Source organism: Callithrix jacchus, chromosome 10, assembly GCF_049354715.1.
Source record: "Callithrix jacchus isolate 240 chromosome 10, calJac240_pri, whole genome shotgun sequence".
NCBI classification, from domain to species: Eukaryota; Metazoa; Chordata; class Mammalia; order Primates; family Cebidae; genus Callithrix; species Callithrix jacchus.
This window is the reverse complement of record NC_133511.1, coordinates 79,368,812-79,392,774: the sequence shown is the minus strand read 5'-3', so window position 1 is coordinate 79,392,774 and position 23,963 is coordinate 79,368,812. Positions and strand designations below refer to the sequence as shown.

At 35.1% G+C, this 23,963-nt stretch overlaps 1 protein-coding gene across 35 annotated transcripts in view; it reads left to right on the top strand.

Annotated features, from left to right (window-relative positions):
* The window catches only part of BTBD10 (BTB domain containing 10), a 75,653-nt gene that overhangs the window by 34,332 nt on the left and 17,358 nt on the right, over window positions 1–23,963 (top strand). For 20 of the 35 annotated variants that reach the window (XM_035265878.3, XM_035265874.3, XM_035265873.3 and 17 more), the window contains 4 exons: window positions 10,303–10,499; window positions 12,701–12,986; window positions 15,481–15,583; window positions 18,293–18,413. In XM_035265878.3, coding sequence (XP_035121769.1) covers window positions 10,346–10,499; window positions 12,701–12,986; window positions 15,481–15,583; window positions 18,293–18,413 — 664 coding nt within the window. In that variant the 5' untranslated portion in view covers window positions 10,303–10,345. The remainder of the gene's footprint in view (window positions 1–10,302; window positions 10,500–12,700; window positions 12,987–15,480; window positions 15,584–18,292; window positions 18,414–23,963) is intronic. The other 15 variants (XM_078340595.1, XM_078340591.1, XM_078340603.1 and 12 more) reach the window with 1 other exon arrangement.

Sequence of the window (23,963 nt, the reverse complement as noted above, 5' to 3'; positions counted from 1 at the left end):
TGTGAGGTTTTCAAGTGATGATCAGTTGGTGATGGTAGGTGTTTTTAATCTGATTGTAGAAATGCTTTTGGTTTCTTGAGACTATGGACCATGTTATAAGAAGGGGATGCAAGAATCTATGTAGGGTAGTAGAAGAAGAAATTTAGTATACTCTTGTAAGAAAAGTGTGAAAAGAAAGGACCATTAGAAGAAGAAGGGTATGACTTGTGTTACTTAAGTGTAATTGAAATGGCTAAGTAGTCATTTTCTAGTAGGGTATTATCAAGCAGTTGTGTTTTGGCCAAGAGGTAAATTCTGGTATACAGTTTGATAAATTTTGACATATATGTGCACCATAAAACCTTACCACAATTAGGGTAATGAGCATATACATCACACTCAAAAGCTTCTTTGGTGCCCTTTGTAACCCTTTTCTTCGAACTCCTATACCCCTGTTTTGTGAAACCACCAATGTATTTTCTGTCGTTCTATACATTATTCTATATTTCCTAGAATTTTATATCATTTATTTTTTGTGGTGGAGAGTTCTGGCTTCTTTCACATATTGTAATTATTTTGAGATTGATTCATGTTGTAACTTGTGTCAGTAGTTCATTCTTTTTTATTGTTGAGTAGTATTCCATTGTATGGATATATCACAAATTGTTTATCCTTTCACTTGTTCATAGACATTTAGGTTGTTTCCAGTTTTGAGCTGTTACAAATACAGCTAAGAATGTTTGTGTACAAATCTTTTTTATGGATAAGTCTTCATTTCTTTTGGGTAAATACAGACTGGAATAGCTGAATCATATGGCTAGTGTATGTTTAATTTCTTAAGAAACGAACTTTTCTGAGACAATTTCTTTTTATTTATTTGTTTATGTTTTGAGATGGAGCCTCACTCTGTTGCCCAGGCTGGAGTGCAGTGGCACAATCTCAGCTCACTGCAACCTCCACCTCCCAGGTTCAGGCGATTCTCCTGCTTCGCCTCCCAAATAGCTAGGATTACAGGTGCACACCACCAAGCCCAGCTATTGTATTTTTAGTAGAGATGGGGTTTCACTGTGTTAGCCAGGATGGTCTCAATCTCCTGACCTCATGATCCCCCCACATCGGCCTCCCAAAGTGCTGGGATTACAGGTGTGAGCCACTGCACCCAGCCTCGAGACAATTTCTAAAATGGTGGTACCATTTTTCATTTCTACCACAAGTGTATAAGAATTCCATTTCAAAATACATATACTCATCAACACTTGATATGGTTGGTCTTTTTATTTAGCCATTCTAATAGATATGTAATGATGTAATGGTGTCATTTTAATTTGCATTTCCTTAATGACAAGTGAAACTAACCATCATTTCATGTACTTATTTTTTTTCATTTGTATATCTCAAATTTCTTACTCATTATTTTATGAGAGTTCTTTATATAGCTTACATGTCAGTCCTCTATCAGATATATGATTTGCAAATACTTTCTCTAGGCTTGTCTTTTAGTCTCTATATTTTATTTTTTTAAACACCGTCTTGCTATGTTACCTAGGCTAGAGTGCAGTAGCATGATGACCATGACTCACTGCAACCTCGAACTTCTGGACTCGAGCAATACTCCCACCTCAGCCTCTCAAATAGCTGGAACCACCTGCCATCACTCCTGGCTGGTTTTTTTTTTTTTTTTTTTTTTTTGTAGAAATGGTCTTACTATGTTGCCCAGGCTGTTCTTGAACTCCTGGACTCAAGCTGTCCTACCACCTCAACCTCCCAAGGTGCAGGGATTACAGGCTTGAGCCACTATACCCAGCCTCTTTTCATTCTCTTAACACTTTTTTTTTTGAAGAGCAAAGTTTTTAATTTTGGTAAAGTTCAGTTGTTGGTTTACTCTTTTATGCATTGTGCTTTTTATTTCTTTTTTCTTTTTTTTTTTTTTGGTAGGGGGGAAATAGAGACGGGGTTTCACCATGTTGGTCAGGCTGGTTTTGAACTCCTAACCTTGAGATCCACCCACCTTGGCCTCCCAAATTGCTGGGATTACAGGCATGAGCCACCGTGCCTGGCCTTGTGCTTTTTATTTCTAGAAGTTCTGTAGTTTTAAGTTTTAGATTTAGGTTTGTGATTCATTTTGAGTTAACATCATTTTGTATATGATCAGAATTCTTTTTTTTTTTCTAGAAGTGCTGAGAGTGAAATACCTGTTGTATATTCATTTGTTCCAGCACCATTTGATGAAAAACTCTTTCTCCCCTGAATTGTATTTGAGCCCTTGTTGAAAATGAGTTGTCAATATATATGTATGTGAGTTCTTTTCTGGAGTCTTTATTCTGGTTTATTGATCTATATGCCTGTCATTTTGTCAGTAGCACACTTTACTCATTACTACAGCTTTTTAATGAGTCTTGAAATCAAATCATGTTAGTCTTCCAACTGTTCTTTTAAAAAAGTTATTTAGGCTGTTCTTGGTCCTTTGCATATTCAGATGAATTTTGGAAGCAGCTTGTCACTCTTGACAAGCAAGCCTGCTTGGTTTTCCATTGAGATTATGTTGTGTCTAGTAGATGAACTTAGGGAGAAAATTGACTTGTGAAGATGGTAGGTTTCTCCATTTGTTTAGGTCGTCTTAATTTCAATAACATTTTATAATTTTCAGCGTGTGAGTCTTTCACATCTTTTGTTATATTTATGCCTAAGTATTTCAGGTTTTGATGTTAAGTGTTTTAAAATTTTTAATTTCAGTTTGTACATTCTTGGTATGTAGCAATACAGTTGATTTAAAAATACTGATTTTGTATTCTGCAACCTTGCTTAACTCATTGGTTCTAATAACCTTTTTTTACAAGAGCCTACAATAGATAATCATGTTTTCTGCAAATAAAGACAGTTTTACATCTTTATCAGTCTGAATGTCTTTTCTTGCCATATTGCATTGGCTAGAATCTTCAGTACATTGTTGAAGAAAAGTGACAGTGGACATTCTTATTTCTGATTTTAGACAGAGAACATTTGGTCTTTGATTACCAGCTATGCTATGTTGGTAATCATAGCTGCTAATCAAAGGTTTTCCAAAGATACTCTTTCTCTAGTTGATGAAGTTTCATCGTATTACATTGTTGAGGGTGGGTTTTTTTCTTTTAATCAGGGATGGGTATTCAATTTTGTCAAATGCGTTTCTGTTTGATATTACTTTTCTTCATTAAGTTGTTAATATGGTGAGTTAGATAGACTTTTGACTATTATCCAATCTTGCATTTTTAGAATAAACCCTATGATATTACTATTCTTTTTATGTATTGCTGGATTTAATTTACTAAAATTTTGTTTAGAATATTGATATTTGTGTTCTGATTTGTGGTCTTCTTTTATTGTAATATTTTGGTCTGGTGTTGGTGTCTGGGCAATGTTGACTCATAGAATGAGTTAGGAAATACTATCTTCTCTTCAGTTTTCTGGAAGAGCTGGGGAGGGATGATATTATTTTTTATCTTAAGTGCTTGGTAGAATTCATCAGTGAAGCCATATGAGCCTAGAGTTTTCTTATATGGAGGGAATGTTTTAAACTACACATTAAATTTCTTTAGTAAACATAGTGCTATTTAACCTTTTCTTAAGTGAGCTTTTTTGTAGGTTTAAATTTGTCTTTCTGAGTTGTTGAATTTATTGGCTTAAAATTGTTTATCATATTCTTTTATTATTCTTTTAGTATCTGTAGCCTCTCTTATTTCTGACATTGGTAGTTTGTATCTTCTAGATTTTTGTCCCAAGCAGTCTGACTAGAGATTTAACAATTTTATTGACTGATGTCATTTTTCTTAGACCTTTATTCTTTTCTAATATAGTAATTTAATGCTATAATTTTCCCCTAAGTACTGTTATAATGCCATACCATGCCACAGATTATGGTCTGTTGGGGTTTTTTCCACTTTTGTTTAGTTCAGAATTTTCTAGTTTCCTTGTTTCTTTATTGCTCTGTGAGTTATTTAGGTAAAAGTATTATGTAATTTCTAAGTATTTGGGAATTTTCTAGATGTCTCTCTGTTACTGAATTTTACTTTAATTCCACTGTAATTAGATAACATACTTTGTATGATTAAGTTGTTTTAAGTTTATTGATACTTGTTTTATTGCCCAAAATATGATCTGTCTGGATAAATGTTCTGTATGCACATGAAAAGCATGAGTTTTCTGCCCTTTTTAGGTGTTCTGTAAATGTCAGTGAGGTCAAATCAGATGGTAGTGTTATTCAGATCTCATCAATCTCTGCTGATTTTCTTGTTCTGTTAAATATTATGAGAGAAGTGCTGAAATATCTGATGATAATTGTGTATTGTCTAGTTCTCATAGTTTTGTCAGTTTTTGCTTCTTGTATTTTGAAACTGTTATGAGGCAGAAAAACAGTTGGATTGTTATGTGCACTTAATTAACCCCTTTATCTTTATGAAATACATTGGTGGTATTCTGCTCTGAACTCTGCTTTGTCTGATAGCCACTCTTGCTTTCTTTGAACTACTGCTAGTGTAGTGTATCTTTCCTCATTCTTTTATTTTGAACCTCTTTGTACCATATCGTATATAGTAGGACCTGGCTTTTATTTTTATTATTAGTTTAAGACAGGGTCTCCTTCTGTCGCCCAGGCTGTAGTGCAGTGGTGTAATCTCTGCTCACTGTAGCCTTACCTCCCAGGCTCAAGCAATCCTCCCACCTCAGCCTCCTGACTAGCTGTGACTATAGGCATGCGCCACCACACCCAGCTAATTTTTGTATTTTCTGTAGAGATGGTGTTTTGCACCATTGCCAAAGGCTGGTCTCAAACTCCAGGGCTCAAGTGATCTGCCCGGCTGGGGATCTGGCTTTTATATCCAGTCTGATAATCTTCACCTTTTATGGTTTAGACTGTTTACATTTAAATGGCTTAGACTATGTGTCTTTAATGTGATTATTGACATGGTTAAGGTTAAGTCTTATCTTGTTATTCATTTTCTGTTTGTCCCGTTTGTTCTTTTTCCTTCTTCTCAACCACTTTTTTCCTTTGCCCTCTTGGATTAACCGAATCTTTTTAATAATATTTTATTTCCTTTTTTAGTATATTAACTATAATTTTTTGTTTTCTTATATTAGTGGTTGCTTTAGTATTAACAGTATACATCTTTAACCTATCACAGTATACCTTCAAGTGATGTTATACTGTTTCTTGTGTGGTGTAAAAACCTTACAAAAGTATACTTCCATTTCTTTTGCCCAGACTTCGTTCTGCTCTAGTTATATGTATATGTTATAAACCCTGTATATATTATCATTATTGCTTAATCTTTCATAGAGATTTAAACAGTTAGGAAAAAATTACATTCTTCCATGCAATTATTTTTTCTAGTTGTCTTCATTCCTTTGTGTAAATTCATGTTTTCACCTGGAGTTAGCTTTTTTTTTTTTTGCCTGAAGGACTTCCTTTTAACTTTTCTCGTAATGCATGTCTTCTGATGATGAATTCATTTATCTTTATTTTTGTCTGTATATGTCTGTTTTCTTATTTTTTCAACAAATCAATAAATTCAGATCCTTCTTATTTTTGAAAGATGTTTTTACTGGCTATGACAAACTTAGCTTGACAGGGTTTGTTTGTTCTTGTTTAAAGTGTGTGGAATTCGTTGTGCATATTGAATCTGTGGGTTTGTAATATTTGCCAAATTTGGAGATAGTTCAGATATTACTTCCCTTTTTTTCCTTCCCACTTCCTTCATGGACTCCATTTGTACCCATATTAGGCTACTTGAAATTGACCTGCAGCTCACTCATGCTGTTTATTTTTCTGTTTTCTCTGTCTTTTTTATTTTGAATATTTCCTATTGCATTGTCTTCAGATTTGTTAATCTTCTATAACGTGTAATCTCCCATTAATTCCATTCAGCGTTTTTTTCTTTTTTTAAAATTATTTTTCATTGACATGTAATAATACATATTTAGAGGTATTGAGTGATATTTCAATGCATGTATATGGTATGTAATGAGCAAATCAGTGTGATTAGCATATCTGTCACCTCAAACATTTATCATTTTTTTAAATGTTGAGAACATTCAAAATTATCTCTTCTAGCCATTTGAAAATATATAATAAATTATTTTTAACTATAGTCATTTCAAAGGGCCATTTAGTTTACTTTTCATCTCACATGTAATCATTTTTCTCTCTGGAAGCTTGATTTGCATCTTTTTTATCCTCTATGTTTCTACATTGCTTTTTGGAGGACTGTGGTTAGAGTGACTTTTTAATGTTTTTATTTCTAATTCTAACATGTATCAGTTCAGGTTTGATTTCACTTGCTGTTGTTTTCCTCATAGGTTATGTGTTCTCACTTCCTTGCATGCCTGATAATTTTTGATTGGATGCCATACATTGTGAATTTTACCTCATTTGTGTGTTTGATACTTCTTATTCTTAGAATAAGGACTACAGAGCTTTGCTTTGCTGTCCTTTTTGGTCTTGCTATTAAAATTTGTTAGGGGAGTGGGAGCAGGGCTCAGTCCAGTTTAATTATTTCCCATTTTAGAGCCTTCTAATTCTCTTCCCAATGCCCTATAAATTATTAGGCTTTCCAGTCTGAATTGGTGGAAACAGGACCTATTCCTGGCCTGTATGCATGCTGGACACTATTTCCTCTAACCCTTTGGGTTGGTTCTTTCCCCACCTTTTCATAGTGTCCTCACATGTGTGTGACTGTTACCCAGCTCAGTACTCAAGGAGGACTCTGCAAATTTCTGAGGTTTTCTCTCTGTGTTGCTCTCTACTCTCTGGTACTCTTCCCTGAGAACTCTAGCCACCTCTTATCCCAATGTCTCAGATTCATGTTTCACTCAGAGTCCACTGGGTTCTGCTTGTGTTTCCCTTCTCTGTGTTTACTCTGCAAATGCTCTCAAGATAGTAATTTGGGATAATTGTTGGACATATCTCATTTGCTTTCCATTTTTCAGTGATGACTTTCCTTTATTGCCTGATGTGCCATGTCTTGGAGACTGTTGTTTCATATATTCTGTTTGGTTTCTTGGGTTGTTTCAGACAGGGTATAAACTCAGTCCTTGTTATTCTATCTTGGCTGGAAATAGATATTAGGGCTAATCTAGTCTTCATGTCCTTACCTATCCTTAGTTCATGAATCTCAAACTCTTCAATGCAGTCTGAAGCAGAGCTTTCCCTCTTAACTTGCTCATCCTCATTTTGTTTTGTACATATTAACTGTTTTTGCCCTTAGAGTGTTTTCTTAATCTAAAAGTATTGAATTAAATACAGTAGGACATAATTCATCTTCCATGACATCTGATTTTGAAGGTCTGATTCCAGGTTCAGTCTACGGGGGAATTAAAAGATGGAAGTGTATTATGACACCTTTTTAATTCATTTAAAATCTAAGTGGTTTAGAAATGAAGCCAATATTTTAGCAGTATTTAATCTTTCAGCTACAGAGATGTCTGGTGAAAATGCTTTTTTACTTACTCAGTCTGCTTGGCCCTTACTCAAACTGAACATTTAGCTTGTATTTGTCTTATTCATACTTGTGGTTGTACCTTGTCCATGAAATTACTAGACTCATATTTAGATAATGTGCTTTCTTATAGTTGAAAATGATGAAAACTTCGCAGCCAGAATAATTTGAAGAGTTATTTTTTCTATATAAGATCTTTGTTCTATTTAGTGTGGATTCCTTTTTTCCCCCAACTTTAGAAAACAAACCAGAAATGCCAGTATTCCTACTCTAAGGATTTTTTTTTTTTTTTAATTTTTTATTGGATTATAGGTTTTGGGGTACATGAGCAGAGCATGCAAGACAGTTGCGTAGGTACACACATGGCAGTGTGCTTTGCTTTTCTTTTTTTCTCCCAGGATTTTTTTAAACATAAATGCAGTAGGATCTTTTGATTTGTTCTGTTTGAAAGAAAAGATTATGTTCTACCAATGCAGCTGTCCTCTGATATTTTTCACTAGAATGAAGATGGGAGTAGAATTTGTCTCTGTAGGTTTATTTTCCTAGAAGTAACTTTCAGGCTACATACAAAGTTAGCTTTATCTTCTGTCCTTGTAGTCTATTATAGCAAGGTGATAACTGATTTTTATAATGAAAGAAACCACCAAAATAACAAAAAGTATTAAAGCGAATAATCAAACAGATGACCCTGAGACAGTGAAAGATATAAAACTGCTTTCTGAATTACCAAGAAGATTAAATTTTAACTCGTGGTTTTGCAAAAGAAGAGCAGTATAATATTATGGAAGGGGCACTGGAATGAATCAAAAGGCTTCGGTTATAGTGTTACTGGCATTTCCGCTAAATACTATGTGACCCTGAGAAAGTATTGCAGTTTTGAACTTTAATATCCTCATCTGTCATAACTAAATAAACTAATATTTCATGAGTAATTATGTTGTGTCAGGTACATTGCTGGTCAGCTTATGTATTGTACTTCATTTAATTTACCCGTTAACCTTAGAGAATAAATAGAACTTACATTTTACAAATGAGAAGCCTAAGGTTCCAAAATATTAAGTATCATTCAAAATGCCAAGCAATAAGTTATTAGATGACAATTTCACTCTAAAGCCATGAATTTTCTTCTGTTTCTAAAAAGTACTTTAAAATTTTTAAACCATGAACGATAGTATATGCTAACATAGTAAATTTCCAAATTGCCTTAGGTCTGACTTGATTATTTTCATTACTATCAGTTTTCTTATTTGAAGTGTATTCTAATTACTGAAATTTTATCTCTTTGTCAGGATCTGGACACTAGTGATACACAAGTGGCTACTCTTTAGCAATGTCTTTTTTCTTGGAGATCCTAAAACACTTATTATTTAATACCCATTTAATAGTTATATATTTGGGAAATCTTTAGTAGTTTAATATTTGGAAGTTGGGATAGCTCTTGAATTGTTTAAAATTCTGCATGTTCATCTATTACTGCTATACTTAGAAAACAAGCTCCTGAGGAAGCTTCTCTTTCTGTTGGCATTTAGCATAGCGTTGTGCATATAGTATGTGTAACTTAATATATAATTATGTTAATATATTCTGTAAACTGGACTGTTTTAATCAACATTCTGAGTTATTCACTTCTGGTGAACTTTATTATATATAAGATATTTTAAAGTTTTTTAAAATTCTGTGACTTTATGTGGTAAGAGTAGGTAGGTTTGTTAGGTTTATAAGAGAAATGCTTTTCTTCATCGAATTTTTTTTTTTTTTTTTTGAGACACAGTCTCTCTGTCACCCAGGCTGGAATGCAGTGGCATAATCTTGGCTCACTGCAACCTCCGTCTCCAGGTTCAGATAATTCTTGTGCCCCAGCCTTCTGAGTAGCTAGGATTACAGGTGTGTGCCGCTGCACCCAGATAATTATTTTTTTTAAGATGGAGTCTCGCTTTATCACCTAGGCTGGAGTGCATTGGGGTAATGTCGGCTTACTGCAGCCTCTGCCTCCTGGATTCAAGTGATTCTTTTGCTTCAGCCTTGCAAGTAGCTGGGACTGCAGGCACCCACCACCACGCTGGGCTTATGTTTGTATATTTAGTAGGGACAGGGTTTCACTATCAACATAGTGATAGTTGTCTCGAACTCCTGACCTTGTGATCTGCATGCCTCCCAAAGTGCTAGGAGTGTGAGCCACTGTGCCCTGCCAATTTTTGTATTTTTAGTAGAGACAGGGTTTTGCCATGTTGGCCAGGCTGGTCTCGAACTCTTGGCCTCCAGCGATTCATCTGCATTGTGCTCCCAAAGCACTGGGATTATAGGTGTGACCCACCGCACCTGGCTGAGAAATGCTTTTCAGAAAAACTTTTAAAAATACCATAGTGTTTTGAAACGACTCAACTCAAAGTTGGGTGATAGAAGTTAGCATGTATACTTACTTTGTTTGGTAGGGAGACCAATTTCTTTGCCCCATTCCTCAGTTTTTTAAGAGTTCCAGAAACTCTTGCCTTCTCTTTTTTCCCCACAATGAAGGAAATAAAAAGAAAATTTAAGTAATATTTAAGATATCTGGGTGATCTACTACTATTATTACTACTACTTCTACTAACTCATATGTTACTTAACCTTTCTAAGCGTTAATTTTCTTGTTCATAAAAAACTGAGTCAATTATGTGATCTTCAAAGACACATTATTTCAGAATTTTTAAAGCCTACAAGTTTGAGGTAAATTAGGTTTCAGAATTGAAAAGTAGCATTTGATTTTTAAATGCACTTCAAGATACTAGTTTTATGTTACTTGGGTTTTTCTTTTAAAATGTTTTGCAATCTTATGTTCTGCTTTTATGGTTAATTGTTCTTTCTAACTTATCAGTACTTCCTCGCGTGTTGCTAAAGGAGGAGTCGACCACACCAAAATGAGTCTACATGGTGCTAGTGGAGGACATGAAAGATCAAGAGATAGGCGAAGGTCAAGTGACAGATCACGAGATTCATCTCATGAAAGAACAGAGTCTCAACTTACTCCTTGTATTAGAAATGTGACTTCTCCAACACGACAGCACCATGTTGGTAAGTAAAATCAACTAATCTTCCTGACAGTCCTTAAAAACTTGCATTTACCTTTTTAAATTAGTAATTACATTGAATTGTGCCTAACACTGCAGAGTAAAATTAGCCTATTCAGTTGTTTCTGTTTTAGTTGAGCTTGGTTCTGGCTGTGAAAAAGCAGCTTGTTAAAATGCAAAGTGAAGGTGAACTTTTTAACATCTGGTACAGTCTTATAAAAATAAATAATTTGAAAAGCCTTTGAAACTGTGATATAGATTTTTAGTTTTCAAGTTAATATTTGGCTTATGAAATAGATAGCAATAGTTTCTTTTAAATAGTTTTTAGTAAATTATTGATAGAAATTTCATTATTATCATGCTAAGGATGTGAAAGGTAGAAAAACCATCATGTGGGCCAGGCGGGGTGGCTCACGCCTGTAATCCCAGCACTTTGGGAGGCTGAGACGGGTGGATCACGAGGTTAAGAGATCGAGACCATCTTGGTCAACATGGTGAAACCCCGTCTCTACTAAAAATACAAAAAAATTAGCTGGGCATGGTGGCACGTGCATGTAATCCCAGATACTCAGGAGGCTGAGGCAGGAGAATTGCCTGAACCCAGGGGGCGGAGGTTGTGGTGAGCCGAGATCGCGCCATTGTGCTCCAGCCTGGGTTACAAGAGCGAAACTCCATCTCCAAAAAAAAAAAAAAACACATCATGTTATTTATTCTGATTTTTGACAGGATCCCAAATTTAATAATAAAAATATACGAAAAGTGTGATGTGTTTTACTCTCTTAGTAACTAGCTCAGGTCTTTCCCCTTCTTCCTACTCATTACTATAAATGAACATTATTACCCCAGGTGAACACATGGTATGACTATAAAACAGCAGCTGAAGAAGAGGTGCCTTAGCATGTGAGCTTGCTGATTTTTATTTTCCCCTGCAGAAGGGACAAATTAAAACTTTGACTTCCTATGTGCAACAGTAGTTTCTGATAATCTGTTGTAAATAAAAATCATTAATATTAGGGTCTAATTATGAGAGAAGTTGTCAGTTGATCCTGGAAGTCAGACTAGTACTTATAAGCCAGACATCAACAAAAGTATAAATTAGAGTCGACACTTTGTTACATGCAAAAGTCAGTGTCTGGGAGTAGAATAGCAGGATATAGTAAATTATTTTATTAATATTGCTTTAGCAAGTTTTACTTTTGGGATGCTGGCAGTATTGTAGAAACAGGCAATAAAAGGGAGGTGTCAGAGTATCTCTGGAGATGTGTCAAACTTAATTATATAATCAATAATGCTGTACAGAGTGTTCCGGGTAGCCTGAGTCATAGAGAAATTTGGCAAAAGCTGATGAAACTGATGAGATGGAGGTACATTTTTAGGTCACCTTTAAAGTTTAGTGATTTAGTCTCTAAAGGAAAAATCACAAAATCTTAGTTTTTGTTTCTCTTTTGTAGACTATTGGAACATCTTAAGAAAATTTTCTGAATTTTAACAGTATTTTCTACCTGTGAAAATCACAGACTATAATTATAGATCATAAAATTTGCAACAGTGCTTTATTCAGCAAACATGAGAATGAGAAGAAAACAATGTATCATGAGCTACTAAAGCTGCTTTATTTGGTAGACATAAAAATCATTAAAAAAAATACTTTTACTGTCCTTAGTGAATTTGATTTTTTTTTTTTTGGGTGAGGCACCTTCTTTTTTTTGAGATAAATTGCTGGTTTTAGAATGTCCTTATTAACAGTGAGCTTCTAAAGATTGTACTTTGTGTTCTCAGAGTGGTATTATCCCTTTTAGTAATTAGGACAGTTTAAATTGGTATTCTTATTATTAATCTTTTACTGTAATAACTTTCAAAGCATATTTATTTGACTTGTGAGAGGTTCCTTGGGTTTCTGTTTTTAAGTGGAGTAATAAAAGCTTCCTTAGTTTTGATGTTAGTTTGCGTTAGCATTAGTCAGCTATACATCTTTTTAAAAAGTCTACAAATAAAGATTTTAGAAAACATTTTAATGTTTTGGGTTTTATTCCTAGGAACTAAATGAATGTTTATGGTGTTCTGTTAACATATTATTTGAAATTGAAAAGTGGAAATGCTGTGACTTAAAACAACTTTTCTAAATCAAACATTTAAAAAGATATATATACATCCTGAATTTTTAAAAGAAAATTTGCATAACTTTGTTTAACATCTTTATTTCAGAACGAGAAAAAGATCACAGTTCCTCTCGTCCAAGCAGTCCACGTCCTCAAAAAGCATCCCCAAATGGTTCCATTAGCAGTACTGGGAACAGCAGCAGAAACAGTAGTCAGTCAAGTTCAGATGGTAGTTGTAAGACATCTGGGGAGATGGTGTTTGTATATGAAAATGCAAAAGAAGGAGCTCGGAATATAAGAACGTCAGAACGAGTGACACTAATAGTGGATAACACTAGATTTGTTGTAGACCCATCCATTTTTACTGCACAGCCAAATACAATGTTGGGCAGGTTTGTATTGTTGCAGTTATTTGCATTACTAATTATAAGGTGCTTTTATCGCCATTATTTTTTCATTTAAGGTTTACAGTAATTCTCTGTTGAAATGTAACATTTGTTTTACAGATGAAAGAACTGAGCTTTGGAGGCTAAATTACATGTCCCAAGTTAATACAGCTAGAAAGTGATAAAGTAAGAGCTTGAACTTGGTTTTATTTCTACTGTAATACCAGTAGAAATAGCAAATATATTAGTTATTGAAGTCAGGATACTAAAATATCTTTATAGATTGACACTATAAATTGAATCTAACCAGGTGAGTTTAGCAATGATAACATGTTTCCTGTACTTGGGTTCTCATTCAATCACAAAATATAGACATCAGCATTGTTTGAAGGGGGAAATATCCCCAACAGGTTGTTTAGCTGTGAAGTCAGCATGAATTGTCAGTTTGATAAAAAAAAAAAAAAAAAGTGGGGAGAATGTCAACAAATAGTTAGCAAAATGAAGGAGATAATTGTCATCTTCTGATTTGTGCTGGTCCAGAGTAATCGATCAATTTAAAGTTTGCAGTTATGGGAACCACAGTCTAAGAAGGATATAGACAATATAGACTTGCCTTTTCAACATGTCCAAACTGTATACCTTTTTTTTTGAGGCGGAGTTTCACCCTTGTTGCCCAGACTGGAGTGCAATGGCATGATCAGCTCACCGCAACCTCCACCTTCTGGGTTCAAGCAGTTCTCCTGCCTGAGCCTCTGGAGTAGCTGGGATTACAGGCATGTGCCACCATGCCCAGCTAATTTTATATCTTTAGTAGAGACAGGGTTTCTCCGTGTTAGTCAGGCTGGTCTCAAACTCCTGACCTCAGATAATCCACCTGCCATAGCCTCCCAACTGTATACCTTTTAATTGTAAAATCGGTATCTTTGTTCACACTAATATCAAATCAAAGGGCATGTGCATGAAATAGAAGTTTACATGAGATAAAATCTTGTAATTTTCTAGATTGCATATGCGATGTGTGTGTGTGTGTGATTTGCCATTGTCTCATAATACAGAATAAATGCTGCCATTGTGATTTTATATACATTTTTGAATAACTAAATATTTTTCCTTCAACGTTGACACTATGCTTTAACCCGTGGAAAAATAATCTTTGAACTATAGGCTTTTTTTGTATTTTTAGTATTACAGCGGAGGATAGTCGACAGAAGTTATCAGGAATATGACTTGACACTGTTAATAATACTTTATATTTTTACATGAGATATATAGAAACAGTAAAAAAAAAGTAGATATTTGAAATTTTGGTTGTTAGGTTATGTTTTCTTTAAAAAGAAAAGTTTTTAAAGTATTCATATTGATGTGAAAAGAATAGCTTTCCCCTTTTGTAAAAAGTTGAAATGATGGCATTTGATTCCTGAAAGACTAACTTCTTTTTCTTCTCTTTCAATTAGCAAAGGCTTTTTTTATGTCAGTTGACTAAAGTGTGTCTTTGGGGATGAAAATTAATATTCATGGGAACTGTAAAAAGCAGTTGGCATTCTTTTGGAAACTTTGACATAAAAAAGCTTTGTTGTTCATAGTTTCCTGTGTTACAACAAAAGAGGAATCTATTTGAATTAGGAAACTACTGAATAGAATACTTAGTTCAACCATATTTACTTTGGGAATAGTAGTACCATAGGATATAGAGGTTCATCTTTCTTTAATCATGATTTTTAAACTTTCTGGAGAGTGCTAGAGTACATTTTTTATTGTTAAGGACATATTTTGCAAATTGCCTCTTTTCTAAACAGCTACTGTTAAACGGCCAACAACATGACTTGAAAAAAAATTAAAGTCATTTGTATTTTTCTTATATAAAAATTAAGAGCTTTTTAATTTATTTTTTAAACTTGCCATTATCCTATTTCTTCACTGCTGTCTACCCCACCATTTGACTGCTTGTTTTTCAGTTATAGGATGCAAGCCTAAGAATTTTGAGTAGGATTTGTTACATTTATAGTTAAGATTGTGAAATGTAAAACAACCTGACTTGTCCTGTATCATCTTACTTTGTCTCAGTTTAGTTTGCGTTGTGTGCTGCATTATGGCATTAACTGTACAATGAAAATAGCAGTTTTAAGGAAAAACCACAGATAACATAGTTTCCCTTTTTTTTTCTTCCTGGTAAAATTGGTATTAAAAACTCACCTTTTCCCTTAGATTAATTGGTTGGTGGTGTTTTCTGAGGAGAAGGGGTAGGAAAGCTCTTTAGCTTCTGAATTTTGTCATTTATTTTATTGTTGCTTGCAGGAAATCTATACTAGTGTTCCTTACCATCAAAAAGAAAATGTTTTTAATATTCCTTCATTTATGATGTTTACCAGAATAAATTAATGATAAAAGTTCTTGAACTAATTTACTGATGTAATTCCTTTTTATTTTTGTATGTGAAATCTGTTTTCCCTTTTGAAGGAAGTATTCTATTGAAATATTTCTCAATTATTTGCTATCATAGGATGTTTGGATCTGGCCGAGAACATAACTTTACACGACCCAATGAGAAAGGAGAGTATGAGGTGGCAGAGGGAATTGGTTCTACTGTGTTTCGAGCTATTCTGGTGAGTGGTTCTTATGAGTATTGACTTAATCGTAAGACCCCTTCTTGGTAGGTACTTGGATTAGAAGCAGAATTCTATTTGAATTTGTCTTTGGAGTTATTCCAGGATATTGTTTTTCCTTAAATACCATTTAATTCATCTTCATTTAATTTTAATTTTGCAACAGGGTCTTGCTCTTTCACCCAAGCTGGATGGAGTGCAGTGGCACGATCATAACTCACTGCAGCCTCGACCTCTTGGGCTCAAGCAATCCTCCTGCCATAGACTCCTGAGTAGCTGGAACTACAGGCATACGCCACTATGCCTGGCTAATTATTTTTGTTTTTGTTTCTTATGGAGACGAGGTCTCACAATGTTTCCTAGGCTGATCTTGAACTCTAGGGCTCAAGCCATCCTCCTGCCTTGGCCTTCCAAAGTGCTGGGATTACAAGCATTGAGCCAACATGCTGTGCTCTCGTCTTTATTTTAGTACATACAGATAATATGATATAAGCAAATAAATTTGATGACCTTCAGGATGATAGGATAAGAGATTATTAAACTCTTAGGTCTGCATACACAGTTCTTTCAGGTATTTACTAACATATCTGAAGTCATATTTACTTCTCTTTAATTCTCTTAAATTCAGTATTTTGATCATTTTTACTATCTGAGAGTGAATATGACTGATTCTATTATTTTATGGCATATAACTAGCAATGTGGAAACTTAGAAACATCTAAAAGTCATCTTCAAAATGTATTTGTTAACATCTTTTTTTGTTGTTGGTTTTGGGGTTTTTTTCTTGAGACAGGGTCTCACTCTGTTGCCCAGGCTGGAGTGCAATAGTGTGATCACTGTTAACTACAGCGTCAACCTTCTGGGTTTAAGTGATCTTCCCACCTTAGCCTCCCTAGTAGCTGGGACTATAGGCACATGCCACCCACCTAGCTAATTTTTTGTATTTGTAGTAGAGATGAGGTTTCACCATGTTGCCCAGGCTGGTCTAGAACTGCTGACCTCAAGCAGTCCTCCTGCCTCAGCCTCCCAAAGTGCTGGAATTACAGGTGTGAGCCAGTGCCCAGCCGACATCTTTGTTGTAAAACTGTTTTTTTTTTTTAGATTTTAAGCTTTTTTTTGGAAAAATATTTTAATTTATCATACCGAGTCTCTACTTGTAATTTAAATTCAGTGATTTTGATTATAAGGCTGGGTGTGGTGGTTCATGCCTATAATCCCAGCACATTAGGAGACTGAAGCAGGTGGGTGGTTTGAGTTCAGGAGTTCGAGACCAACCTGGGCAATATGGCAAAACCCCAACTCTACCAAAAGATATATCCAAAAATTAGCTGGGTGGAATGCCTGTAGTTCCAGGTACTTGGGAGACTGAGGCGGGAAGATCTCTTGAGCCAGGAGGGGAAGGTTGTAGTGAGCCGAGATCACACCATTGCACTCCAGACAGAGTGAGACCCTGTCTTGGAAAAAAAAAAAAAAAGATTTGATTTATAGTTTCTGACAGTTTGTGCCACAGTCTGAAAATACAGTTTTCTTAAATAGTTTGGGGGAAGGGAGGATTCTGTGATGGAAGACAGTTAGGGAAAATAGTTGATCTTGATCAGGTGAGTATTCATATAAGTACCAGAAGATGTTTCACTTCCATTGATGCAGCAACCTTAGAAATTGTGTTACTGGTTACTTAGGTTCTGAACCTCAGAAAGCTTGAGACCGTTTTTTTTTTCTTTCTTTTATTTTTTCCTCAGGCTGGAGTGCAGTGGTACGATCTCTGCTCACTGCAACCTCTGCCTCCCAAGCTCAAGTGATGCTCCTGCCTCAGCCTCCTGAGTAGCTGGGATTACAGGCATGTGCCACCATGTCTGGCTAGTTTTTGTATTTTTAGTAGAGACAGAGTTTCACCATGTTGGCCAGGCCTGGACTTGAACTCCTGACCTCAGGTGATCTGTCTGCCTTGGCCTCCCAAAGTTCTGAGATTACAGGTATGAGCCATGGTGCCTGGCCGAAGCAGGTCTTAATTTTGGGAAAAAAGTGCTTTTTTAAGCTTTCCATATTTCCTCTCATGGAATTGAAAATAATTTTTATCACTCATCTGTGAAGTAACGTATCTGTAATTCTGGGGTTGTTCTTTAACTTGTTAAGTAGATTTTGGAAATAATTAGTATTGCTTGTCATACTATGGAATCATCAAAGGATATATTAGAAGAAGAATATCTAATGGTACATCTTATTTTATGTATTTTAATACTTGAATATGAGTATAATTCTGTATTAAAAACCTCAAATTTTATTAAATTATCTCGGTAATATTTAAGGTAACATATCATTCAGTTTCCTTACTTTATTAAAAAAAATTGAAAACTTTATGACAGTTTTATAGAACTACAACTTGTAGAAGGAAAATACATATGCATTGATATGATGTCATAAGAGAAGACATTAGTTAGGTAATGGGGAGCCCTACGTTCTAATCTTACCTTTGCTTTTAAGTAATTGTATGACAGGTTAAGTCAGTGGATTCATTTGGACCTGAATTTTCCTTTTGGTAAAATGAAAAAGTAGGTGAACTGAAGTCTCATCTAAGTTTAAACTTCCACAATTCAGAGATGTCACAGTTCTCTGCTGTTTCTGAAAATGTTATCAGTCCAACCTTAATAATAAGTTTTGGCTACCTTGTGCTCCAGATATTTTATGCTTTCTTTTCTTTTTTTTCCCCAGGATTACTATAAAACAGGAATAATCCGTTGTCCTGATGGCATATCTATTCCTGAACTGAGAGAAGCATGTGACTATCTTTGTATCTCTTTTGAATATAGTACTATTAAATGTAGAGATCTCAGTAAGTATGATGTTTTGTGTGTGGGTGGTTTGTAGAATTAGACTATATATTGGAACAAAAGCCTGAAATTAGTGCTGTTTACTTAGTTAGACAAAGTATTTAATTGAATTATAAAGCATTCTAGTACCACAAAGATTATTAATGAAAGTTTGCAAAGATCTTAATAATCTCCTTGTGCAATTCTCCAAATGTTTTTTCAATTTTAATAATTTTCTTTTTTGACAAACCCTCCCAGATTTCCTCTTAGACTGTTTTCTATATTATTTATTTGTTACCAGTTTTATAATTTGGATACTTGGCTTTGGTCAAGTATGGTCATTTGGCTTCGTTTCTTTGATCACATCATCCAAATATTTATAATTTTTTGTATTACCACATATGATAATATTCTGAGCACTATGGAAAACACAAATCTCAGAAACAATACCTATCATTAAAGATCCTAGATTGAGTGTCTAGCCCTCATTTCCACATAGGACTTGATCCAAGAACTAGAAATATAGTCTCAAAGTAGTGTCTAGAACTTTGTAATCTCATCTCTTTGATTCTTCTCTCATCACTTCTTTAGCACCCCTACTCCCACTGTTATGCCAACCCTGAGAAAAGATGTGATTATGTGCAAAAAAGTCAAAATAGTTTATGATGTATCAAATGTTGATTTAGATACTTAAATATCTTCAAGTGACTCCAGCACTTAAGTGGTTGGAGAAGTTCAGAGGAAGGGGAAGTCATTGTGGGCTAGAAGACTGGAAGTGTTCAGTGGAAATAGGTAGTAAAGAATGAACTGAATGATTTAGAAAGAGTAGAGAGTATTGTTTTTGGGAATTATGTATATCTTCCATAGTGCCCAGGATATCATCCTACATGGTAATACAAAAAATTCTAAGACCTGAGGTTTTTGGACTAAAGATGTAGTAGGTATACTTTGGAAATATAGTAGATCCAGTAGATTGTTGCATAGCCAGAACATACAACTGTACATTTGAACAAAGTTGCTGGGTTATTTGCTTTTGAGACAGAGTCTCTCTCTGTCACTCAGGATGGAGTACAGTGGCTCAATCTTGGCTCACTGCAACCTCAACCTCCTGGGTTCAAGCAGGTCTCCTGCCTCAGCCTTCCCAGTAGCTGTGGTTACAGGCACCCTCCAGTGTACCTGGCTAATTTTTTTGCATTTTTAGTAGAGACGGGGTTTCACCATGTTGGCCAAGTTGGTCTCGAACTCCTGACCTCAGATGATGCACCCATCTCGGTCTCCCAAAGTGTTGGGATTACAGGCGTGAGCACCGTGCCCAGCCAAAGTTGCTGTTTTTTCACATCTTAAAAAAATGGTTTTAGTTGAAACCAGGAGCATTGTAGATCCCTGATTTCAAGTTTTGTGTCTTTATTCATAGGACCATTTAAATTAATCTTTATATAATTTGATGTTGAATTTTGGTGACTTGCAGAGATGGAAAAAAAATAAAATTTTTTACAGATGATGTGAATCTCTTAGTTCTGCAATCTTTTGTTGTGCGTCCAGTTTTTGCCCATTCATTATGATATTGGCAGTGTAGTTCTACCTTGTCATTACTATTAAGTATCTTTTATTATGGATTAAAAGTAAGGTGATATGTGTAATGTGATTATCCTAGACTTTTAGCTTTTCAGTAATATTTGTAGTTGTTTCTAGATTACTTGTAATATATGTTACTAAAAATTAAGAGATTCTCAAAGACGTTTTAAAAACTAACTGTATAGAATTTGAAGAGAAGGAAGTGGTCTTATAAAAATGGAAGTAGAGTTGAGTCCAAAAGTAAATTTTTTTTCTTGCAAATATGTGCCTTTGCTGAATATTTGGAATGGCATGTTGCACTAAAATATCTGGGTTTATATCTTAATTTAAGAAGAAATTACACAGTTTGCTTGCATGTTCTCTCTCTCTGGTTCATGCACTCTTTTTCATTTTGTGGCATTAAACTAATTTGGACTTGAGGACAGAGACTATATCTTTTTGACTTTGTTGAATTAATTATTGTATTCCCTTGTGCATTTTTAGGACCCTCTTCCACTGGTTGTCTCCTTTGGAACCATCAGTCTTTCCCTCTCTTCATATATTAATCCTCAGGCTCAAACATGCTCAAATATGACTTATGTCTATTCTAGACATTCAAAAACCTTCTCATTGAAAAAAACTTTTGGCAATTTGACTTCCTCCTTTCCTAATTGAATACCCCTTATTTCTTTTTCTTGCCTAATTGCTCTAGCTCGAACTTCCAATACGATGTTGAATAGGAGTGGGGAGATAGGGCATTCTTGTCTAGTGCCAGTTTTCAAAAGGAATGCTTCCAGTTTTTGCCCATTCAGTATGATATTGGTTGTGGGTTTGTCATAAATAGCTTTTATTATTTTGAGATACATCCTATCAATACATAGTTTATTGAGAGTTTTTAGTGTAAAGGGCTGTTGAATTTTTTTGAAGGCCTTCTCTGCATCTATTGAGATAATCATATCTCAATATGGTTTTTGTCTTTGGTTCTGTTTACGTGATGGATTATATTTATAGATTTGCATATGTTGAACCAGCCTTGCATCCCAGGGATAAAGCCTACTTGATTGTGATGGATAACCTTTTGATGTGCTATTGCATTCAGTTTGCCGGTATTTAATTGAAGATTTTTCTCATCAATGTTCATCATGGATGTTGGCCTGAAGTTTTCTTTTTTTGTTGTGGCTCTGCCGGGTTTTGGTATCAGGATAATGTTGGTCTCATAAAATGAGTTAGGGAGGATTCCCTCTTTTTATATTGTTTGGAATAGTTTCAGAAGGAATGGTACCAGCTCCTCTTTGTACATCTGGTAGAATTTGGCTGTGAACCCGTTTGGTCCTGGACTTTTTTTGATTGGTAGGCTATTTATTGCTGCCTCAACTTCAGACCCTGTTATTGGTCTATTCAGGGATTCAACTTCTTCCTGGTTTAGTCTTGGGAGGGTACAAGTGTCCAGGAGTTTATCAATTTCTTCTAGATTTACTGGTTTATGTGCACAGAGGTATTTGTAGTAATCTCTGATGGTAGTTTGTATTTCTGTGAAATCGGTGGTGAATATCCCCTTTATCATTTTATATTGCATCTGTTTGATTCTTCTCCCTTTTCTTTTTTATTAGTCTGGCTAGTGGTCTATCTATTTTGTTGATCTTTTCAAAAACCAGCTCCTGGGTTTGTTGATCTTTTTTGAAGGGTTTTTTTTGTGTGTGTCTTTGTCTCCTTCAGAGACAGTTCTGCTCTGATCTTAGTTGTTTCTTGTCTTCTGCTAGCTTTTGAATTTATTTGATCTTGTTCCTCCAGTTCTTTTAATTGTGACTATAGGGTGTCGATTTTAGATTTTTCCCCACTTCTCATGTGAGCATTTAGTGCTATAAATTTCCCTCTAGACACTGCTTGAAATGCATCCCAGAGATTCTGGTACCTTGTGTCTTCATTCTCATTGGTTTTACAGAACATCTTTATTTCTGCCTTCATTTCATTATTTATCCAGTAGTCATTAAGGAGCAGGTTGTTCAGTTTCCATGTAGTTGTGTGGTTTTGAGTGAGTTTCTTAATCCTGAGTTCTAATTTGATTGCACTGTGGTCTGAGAGACTGTTTGTTATGATTTCCGTTCTTTTACATTTGCTGAGGAGTAATGTACTTCCAATTATGTGGTTAATTTTAGAGTAAGTGTGATGTGGTTCTGAGAAGAATGTATATTCTGTGGATTTGGGGTCTAGAGTTCTGTAGATGTCTATTAAGTTTGCTTGGTCCAGATCTGAGTTCAAGTCCTGGATATCCTTGTTAATTTTCTGTCTCGTTGATCTAATATTGAAAGTGGAGTGTTAAAGTCTCCCACTGTTATTTTGTGGGAGTCTGAGGCTCTTTGTAGTTCATTAAGAACTTGCTTTATAATTGTATATTTAGAAGGCCCCATCATCTCTGCACAAAATATCTTTAAGATGATAAGCAACTTCAACAAAGTCTCAGGATACAAAACCAATGTGCAAAAATCACAGACATTCCTATACACCAATAACAAACAAATAGAGAGCCAAATCATGAGTAAATTCCCATGCACAATTGCTACAAAGAGAATTAAATATCTAGGAATACAACTAACAATGGATGTGAAGTTCCTCTTCAAGGAGAACTACAAACCACTGCTCAAGGAAAAAAGAGAGGACATATACAGATGGAAAAACATTCCATGCTCATGGTTAGGAAAAATCAATATTGTGAAAATGGCCATACTGCCCAAAGTGATTTATAGATTCAATGCTATCTCCATCAGGCCACCCTTGACCTTCTTCACAGAACTGGAAAAAACCACGTTAAACTTCATATGGAACCAAAAAAGAGCTGGCATATCCAAGACAGTCCTAAGCAAAAAGAACTAAGCTGGAGGCATCATGCTACCTGACTTCAAACTATACTACAAGGATACAGTAATCAAAACAGCATGGTACTGGTACCAAAACAGATATATAGACCAATGGAACAGAACAGAGGCCTCAGAAGTAACGCCACACATCTACACCGTCTGATTTTTGACAAACCTGACAAAAACAAGCAATGGGGAAAGGATTCTGGGTTTAATAAATGATGTTGGGAAAACTGACCAGCCATGTGAAGAAAGCCAAAACTTCCTTACACCTTATACAAAAATTAGCTCCAGATGGATTAAACATTTAAACATAAGCCCTAACATCATAAAAACCCTAGAAGAAAAGCTAGGCCATACCATTCAGTACAAGTCAGGCATGGGCAAGGACTTAATGACTAAAACACCAAAGCAGTGGCAACAAAAGCCAAAATAGACAAATGAGAACTAATTAAACTTACGAGCTTCTGCACAGCAAAAGAAACAGTCATTAGAACTGGCAACCAACAAAATGGGAGAAAATTTTTGTGAACTACCCATCTGACAAAGGGCTAATATCCAGAATCTACAAAGCACTTAAACAAATTTACAAGAAAAAAAAACAAACAACCTATCAAAAAGTGGGCAAAAGATATGAACAGACACTTCTCAAAAGAAGACATTTATGTGGCCAACAACATGAAAAAATATGCATCATCCCTGGTCATTAGAGAAATGCAAATCAAAACCACATTGAGATACAACCTCACAGCGAGTTAGAATGGTGATCATTAAAAAATCTGGAGACAACAGATGCTGGAGAGGATGTGGAGAAATAGGAACACTTTTACACTGTTAGTGGGAGTGTAAATTAGTTCAACCATTGTGGAATACAGTGTGGCGATTCCTGATTCCTCAAGGATATAGAACTAGAAATACCATTTGACCTAGCAATCCCATTACTGGGTATATACCCAAAGGATTATATATTGTTCTGTTATAAAGACTCATGCACATGTATGTTCATTGTGGCACTGTTTACAATAGCCAACCCAGATGTCCATCAATGATAGACTGGATAAAGAAAATGCAGCATATATACACCATGGAATACTGTGCAGCCATAAAAAAGGATGAGTTCATGTCCTTTGCAGAGACATGGATGAAGCTGCAAACAATCATTCT